The sequence below is a fragment of the Solenopsis invicta genome, unplaced genomic scaffold (assembly GCF_016802725.1).
Source record: "Solenopsis invicta isolate M01_SB unplaced genomic scaffold, UNIL_Sinv_3.0 scaffold_959, whole genome shotgun sequence".
Lineage (NCBI taxonomy): Eukaryota > Metazoa > Arthropoda > Insecta > Hymenoptera > Formicidae > Solenopsis > Solenopsis invicta.
In genome coordinates this window covers 1-7,680 of record NW_024105407.1, presented here as the reverse complement: position 1 = coordinate 7,680, position 7,680 = coordinate 1, and the positions used below count along the sequence as shown (strand labels likewise).

The 7,680-nt window shown below is 41.6% G+C and overlaps 1 protein-coding gene across 1 annotated transcript; it reads right to left on the bottom strand.

Moving 5' to 3' along the window:
* Nucleotides 1-999: 999 nt before the first annotated feature.
* LOC105206838 lies at nucleotides 1,000-6,103 on the bottom strand. The gene is made up of 2 exons (XM_039459611.1): nucleotides 4,984-6,103; nucleotides 1,000-4,727 (listed from the first exon to the last, which is right to left on the bottom strand). Exons 1-2 carry the CDS (start codon nucleotides 6,101-6,103, stop codon nucleotides 1,000-1,002), a joined length of 4,848 nt encoding a protein of 1,615 aa, XP_039315545.1.
* Between the last annotated feature and the right edge of the window lie 1,577 nt (nucleotides 6,104-7,680).

Sequence of the window (7,680 nt, the reverse complement as noted above, 5' to 3'; positions counted from 1 at the left end):
CACCGGAATGGAATAAGAATAATAACATCAAAAAACGAGGAATATATAGGTTATAGGCTGCAGGACTGCAACAGCTGACTGCAATAGTCGGCATCAGGTCGATTGCAATAGTCGGCAAATAGTTGACTGAAAAAAGTCGACTTATAGTCGACAAATAGCCACTAATGTTGCTTGGGTTAACCGTAATTTTACTTAGTTTCAACCTTCTGGTATATGATTAAAAAGTGAAATAGTAATAACAATTGGTGAAACTATGTAATTTACGTACTGTACCGATGTGCGACGCGGGGAATTTTGCTCGGACGCGAGTGACCCTACGCGTTGGTTAGTGATAGTTAATTATTAACAATAATTACATTATTATTTAAAGAAAACAAAGATTAGAAATATTTTTTATTACATTTTTTATTTTTTTGTAGTAATCTATTGCATTTTACATAAAAATTATGAATTAATAATATAAGGTGATACAAAATGCTTATAAGCCTAGGTGCCTCCCGCTGGAGGACTCTGTTGCGTAGGGATCGTTGGTTGACCAGGGTTCGGCGAATTGACACAAATAGAACTCACTTGCGTAGAATGTGGAGAATTTATTGATGAATAGATGTTCGTATATACATGAAGAGACTACGGTCTCTCCTTGTTTCAACGTTTGTAAAGAAGACTCGGCTTCTTGTATTGCTAACGATATTTCGATGCACTGGAGACTCGGCTCCTATGTCAGTACTGACTATTGCTACAAAGGGAAGCTATCTGATCTCTGACGCTTCTTAACCCATATTTATATGGATCCGCGATCCTCGCGTGGGCCAATCGTTATTGTTTCGACGTCGCGTCTCGATTGGCCGACGGCGACCAATCGAGACATGATCCGTCACGCTCGCTCGGCGAGCTTAGCGAAGGATCTCGACGGAACATACTCCCCCCATTGAGAGTATGACGATCAATTAATCTTACGGATTATAAATTCGCTCGCTAACGATACATAGAGTTCGAGTGCTATTGTTCGAGTGGAAGCGGACACAAACATTTCGTTGTCCGTTTCAGGATTCCAGCGCTCGTCTTAATGGTGGCGGCTCGCACCACTCCGTCTTCGCCAGGATGTATTTCTGTGATCCTGCCCATGGCCCATTGCGAACACGGCAGGTTTTTCTCCTTGAGAAGAACGATCGTTCCGACTTCGATATTCCTTTCCTCTTTGTTCCATTTATGTCGCGTTTGTAGTTCACTGAGATATTCTTGGCTCCATCGGGTCCAGAAGTCCTGACGTACCTTTGATAGATGTTGCCAGGTGGATAGGCGTGCAGCTGGGACAGACGAGTAATCATGTTCAGGCATGTTCATAATTGGTTTACCGATCATACAATGTGCGGGTGATAAAATTATAGGATCATTTGGATCAGATGAGAGATAGGAGATAGGTCTTGAATTTAGGATTCCTTCGATTTCTGTTGTAAATGTATTTAATTCTTCGAAAGTGAATAAAAGGTCACCGACAACGCGTTTATAGTGGTGTTTAAATAGCTTTACTGTTGACTCCCATAAGCCGCCGAAATGTGGAGCGATGGGAGGTATGAAGTGCCACGTTATTCTGTGATCGATTGCGAATCGATTAACCCGATCTTTATGCTCGTCGGAGTTAAAAAGGATGTATAATTCTCTTAAATGATTGCTCGCCCCGATGAAGTTGGTTCCATTATCAGAGAAGATGTGTGTTGGAATACCTCGCCTAGATACGAATCGTCTCAACGCGGCTAGAAATCCTTCTGTGGTCAAGTCGCTGACCACTTCAAGATGCACCGCCTTGACGACCATACACACAAATACGCAAACGTATGTCTTGATACGATTCCGATTTCTGTATTTTTTCTCTTTAATGTAGAATGGGCCGCAGAAGTCGACCCCTGTATTGGCAAATGGAATCGCTTCGGTTACGCGAGATTTTGGTAAATCGCCCATTTTGTATCTAATTGCATTGGCATTAAAACGGAAGCAGCGAATACATGAACGCACTATTTTGCGGACTTGATTTCTACCGTCGAGTAGCCAGAATTTCTGTCTGATAGTATATAACGTTGTTTGAATGCCCGAGTGAAAATATCTTTCATGTGTTTCTTTGATAATAAGATCTGTCAGGAAGTGATTATTTGGAATTAAAATGGGATGTTTCTGCGCGAATGTCAAATTCGATTTTCTGAGACGTCCCCCGACGCGAATTAGACCGTGTTGATCGATAAATGGATCTAATGAGGCAATTTTTTTGTTTGCTGTTTGTTTGTTGGTAATTTTTTTCAACTCGGATGCGAAACGAGAGGCCTGAACGATTTTCATTACTCTTATCTCCGCTTCTTCTATTTCTCGCGCGCATAGTGGTCCCTGATACGCGTTTTTTCGTCGAAAACGTAAACATAGCGCTACAATTCGTAACGTTTTAGTGTACGAGGAGTATTTTTGTAAAATGTCTTTGTTACTAATATCAGTGCTTAAACACTTATTCCCCTTCATTTCCGGTATTTCAATCGGTTTCATACAGTCCTGAGGCCATTCATTTTCGTTCTTTATTAACCACGACGGACCCGAGAACCAATGCTGATTATTTAGTAGAGCACCCGGCATCTGACCTCGCGAAAGGGCGTCGGCCGGATTGTCCTTTGAATTGACGTGTCGCCAAATTTGAGGCTCCGTGATTTCCTGGATTTGAGCAACGCGATGGGATACGTATGTTTTCAAACTATGAGGTGACGTTCTTATCCAATGTAGGGTGATCATTGAATCGCTCCATAATATAACTTTATCTGGGTTAAGTTCCGCCGCCTTACGTACCTCGCCGTATAATTTGGCTAGTAAAAGCGCTCCGCATAGTTCAAGGCGCGGTATCGTCACGGATTTTAATGGGGCGACTCTATTTTTGGCGCATAATAGACGGCAATGTACTCTATCATTTTGATTTTTGGAACGTATATAGAGACACGCGCCATACCCTACCTTGCTCGCGTCGCAAAACCCGTGAATTTGGATGTCATTATGTTCGGGAATTACTACCGCGCGATTGATAGATAGATCGTTGATAATCTCTAACTGTGACATAAATTCCGTCCACGTAGATTGTATGCTAGGTGGTATGTGTTCGTCCCATCCTATCTTAGATTTCCATAAATCTTGCATTATTCTTTTGGCAAACAATGTCACCGGTCCTATCACGCCTAATGGGTCAAACATCTTAGCTATCTCCGCGACGACCATTCGCTTTGTGAACCTTTCGACGTGGTTGATTTTGCGAACTGAATAATGTAACGCGTCATTCCGCGCATCCCACGCTACTCCTAGCATTTTCAGAGAGTTGGTTTTGTCAAAGTCAAGATTCGAATTTATAGCGTCGGGATTTAGATCTTCGATGACGCGCCTGTCGTTGGAGGCCCATTGACGTATGTTAAAGCCACCCCGAGCAAGTAACGCGATTACTTCGTCTCGTAATCTGCGCGCTTCTTCGACGGTATCTGTTCCGGTGAGCAAGTCATCGACGTACAAGTGCGTTTTGAGTAAGCGTGCCGCGTCGGGAAACCTATCACCGTCGTCGTCCGCTAACTTGTGAACCGTACGGATGGCAAGAAATGGCGATGATGCTACTCCGAATGTAATGGTATTAAGTTGGAAGGTACGGATTTCATTGTTATAGCGCCACAATACGCGTTGATATCTTTGATCGTCCTCGTGTAGCCATATTTGTCGGTACATTTTTTCTATATCGGCGTTGAGTACGATTTTAAATATGCGAAATCGAATCAAATGTGCAAATAAGTTATCTTGTATCGTGGGCCCGATCAATAACAGATCGTTCAATGACATACCGATCTCTGATTTTGCGGATGCGTCAAAAACTACGCGGACTCGTGTGGTGTCACTCGTCGCCTTTATTACCGCATGATGCGGCATGTAAAATCCGTCGTCACTTGGATCATTAATCAAAGTCATTTGGTTTAAATTTAAATACTCTTCAAAGATTTGTGTGTAGGCTGTCTTTAATTCTGGATTCAATTCCAGTTTACGTTCGAGAGAATAAAAACGTTTAAGTGCGACGTTTCTTGAATTTCCGAGTTGTCTTTCTTTGTTGCGGAATGGCAATCGAACAACGTATCGTCCGTCGTTATTGCGGATAACGTTTTCTAAAAAATGCGTTTCACTATCGTGTGCTGCGATCGATCTCGACGAATTATCTGTTATTTCCTCGGTAGCCCAAAATTTAGCCATTTGCGATTCTAAATCCGTTAGTGAACATAGATGACCCTTTATATAATTATTTCCGGTCGTGACTCCGCCGGCTATGATCCAACCGAGTCGAGTATTCTGCAAATACAGATCGCGGTTTCTATTTGATAAGTCGACTTGACCGGTAGAAAGCAATGATAGCGTCGTGCTAGATCCAATCAGTAAATCTATCGGGCGCGGAACGTGAAATTCTGGGTCGGCGAGGGTAATACCTTCGGGTAATTTTATATTCTTTCGCGAGAAAACTTCGAACGGGACCAAATCCGAGATCGTAGGAACGATCAAACATGTTAACTCTTTAGCGAACTTATCATGTCGTGATTGAATGATTATCCGAACCGCGCCTTTGGTTTTCGTGCTCATATAATCGATCGCGCCGACTGATATTGTGCATGGAGATATGGGAAGCTTTAAACGTTTCGCGAAGTTTATAGAGATGAAATTAGCTGTAGCGCCTGTGTCTAATAACGCCCGACATCTTATCCGGTTAGAGTCACAATCTTGTATAAATATTATCGCGGTTGTCATCAATTGCGGAACAAAGGCGGGCGAAATTGCCGCCAGACATATGGTACCGCCGCCCGATCCTTCCGATAGTCATTCGTTTTTTGCCGTTTTCGAGTCGGTCGCGCTCGAAACTTCCGTGTTTGTTTTTTTTCTCAAGGTGCAACAGCGTATTATGCCGCCTTTGGCAAATAGTGCAACTTGTATAATTACACGTTTTCCCCAAATGTGACCGCATGCAGTTGTAGCATAGCTTGGCCCTTTTTACCACCTCGATTCGTTTAGGCACATCTAATTGTCTGAATTTATCGCATTTGAATAATGGGTGTTGATGGATTTTGCAAGCAGCGCAATTGTTTACTTTGCTGACCACGAATGCTTTGTTCCCGATTCGCGCCCTTTTTCCGGCCGGTGATGATTTATCGTCATCTCGTCTAGTGATCTCTGTTCGGACGCGTTTGGAAACACGAGCTGCGGTTCGATATAAGAATTCGTATAGTTCGTCTATCTTGGGAAATTCGTCTCGATCCAACGTTTCTTCCCATTTCTCGGCAGTAATTTTTGGAAGCTTGCTTTCTAGCCAATTTACTAGAACCTCGGATCCTACACTAACCCCCAGCGCGTTTAGTGATGCGACATGTTGTTGCGCGTCGTCGGCAAGTCTAGATAAGCCATCCGTCGTTTCTTTCTCTAACGCGGGTAACTCTCTTAGCATTGAGAGATGACGTGAAACCAAGATTCGTTTCGCTTCGTACGCCCGTGTTAATAATTCCCACGCTTTGCTATAGCTCGCGCCTTCGATAGTTAAACGCTTGACTTTATTGGCTGCATCACCCTTTAACGCGGATTTCAAATATTGCAATTTTTCGGTGTCGGCAAGATCTGTTCGCACGTCTATCATTTCAAGGAACGCATTTTTGAACGCCAGCCATTCTTCATATCGGCCGTCGAAAGTCGGCAAAGCGGTTTCCGGTAACTTTATTTTTCTTTTTATAGGCGCAGTGTTTGTCGTGGTCTCGGTGGCTACGATGATGTTTGAGGGCCCGGCGATTGCGTCAGACGATGACTTGTTCGGATTTATAATTTTCTCTATTTTGGCCGCTAACAAATAATATCGTTCTTGTACGTTCGCGAATTCATCGTCGGGCGAGTCTAATAACGCGAGCTCATCATTGAATTCTTCGTAAGCGTGATATAACTCGGTGATCCGCGCCATACGCAATTTTAACGCGGTTTTGTCATATCGTTCTCGTTCTAGTAAATTCGTCAAACCCGTAATTTGCGATTTTAACGATGTTCGTTTTTGAGTTATGAATTTAATTCGATCGGCCATGTCGGATATTGGAATAAAAGAGGGATCGGCAAATTATCAACATAAAATTCACTCGCCTGATTTTCGTTCCCAGCTGCGCCGTGCGTAGATCCCTCAAATCGGCTGGCACGTGTTCCGACGTGTCGAATCCTGTCCGATCGGGCGTCGCTCGCTCTCTCGTCGATCGCTCTTTCGTCGCTCGCTCTCTCGTCGCGAACGACCTCACAGGAGGCACCAAATGTTGCGTAGGGATCGTTGGTTGACCAGGGTTCGGCGAATTGACACAAATAGAACTCACTTGCGTAGAATGTGGAGAATTTATTGATGAATAGATGTTCGTATATACATGAAGAGACTACGGTCTCTCCTTGTTTCAACGTTTGTAAAGAAGACTCGGCTTCTTGTATTGCTAACGATATTTCGATGCACTGGAGACTCGGCTCCTATGTCAGTACTGACTATTGCTACAAAGGGAAGCTATCTGATCTCTGACGCTTCTTAACCCATATTTATATGGATCCGCGATCCTCGCGTGGGCCAATCGTTATTGTTTCGACGTCGCGTCTCGATTGGCCGACGGCGACCAATCGAGACATGATCCGTCACGCTCGCTCGGCGAGCTTAGCGAAGGATCTCGACGGAACAGACTCTAATTTAAAAAATGGAAAAATTAATAGTTTCTGTGTCATAAATTATAAACATTTCCAATTAAGAAAAATAAACTTGAAAAATTTTTAAATATTTTTTATAAATATTTATACAAAAAAATAAGAAAAATTATAAAAATAACAATTGTTTTTTATCATACTAAATAACGGTTGATTATAAAAAGAAATGCGAAACAATTTTTAATCTATTGCACTTTACATAAAAATTATGAACTAATATAAGGTGATACAAAATGTTTATAAGCCTAGATGCCTCCCACTGGAGGACTCCAATTAAGATAATGGAAAAAATTAACAAAGTTTTTGTGTCATAAATTATAAACATTTCCAATTAAGAAAAATAAACTTGAAAAATTTTTAAATATTTTTGATAAATGTTTACTCAAAAAGAAATGAGAAAAATTATAAAAATAACAATTGTTTTCCATCATACTTGTTAAGATTGGTGATTATAAAAAGAGGACTTTATTGATTAATATCATTTATTTCCATCTTACACGTAACTTATTTAACTATGTGTGCCGTTTGCCCCAAAGGCTTAAACCAGAGTGAAGGGTTTTTCTCTCACAACGCTCATCCCACACAACGCTCATTCATAACCAGGGAGGGGGGATGAGTTCATTCCAACTGCCATACCGTTTAAACGAACGCCCAGTGTACAATATAAATGTATTATACTCTATATTCCCAACACGCCTCCTTACATTTATATTTTACACTTTAATATACCTTTACATTATGTTCAATAGTTTCCTGAATTTTTCAAATTTTTCTTTGGACACGGCCTTGGTAAATATATCTGCAATATTCTCATTCGAGTCAACCTTACATACTTCAATCAATTTTTCTTTAACGCTTTCATGTACATAGTGATATTGTATTTCTATATGTTTAGAGTTTTTCGTAAAATCTCCGAAATTTGCTATGCTT

Excerpts from the sequence above, each read along its gene's own strand:
- LOC105206838 (XM_039459611.1), bottom strand. The coding sequence starts at position 6,103 with ATGGCCGATCGAATTAAATTCATAACTCAAAAACGAACATCGTTAAAA. Across the intron at positions 4,728-4,983 it reads GTCACATTTGGGGAAAACGT|ACACAGGCGCTACAGCTAAT; the intron begins GTAATTATACAA and ends GGGCGTTATTAG.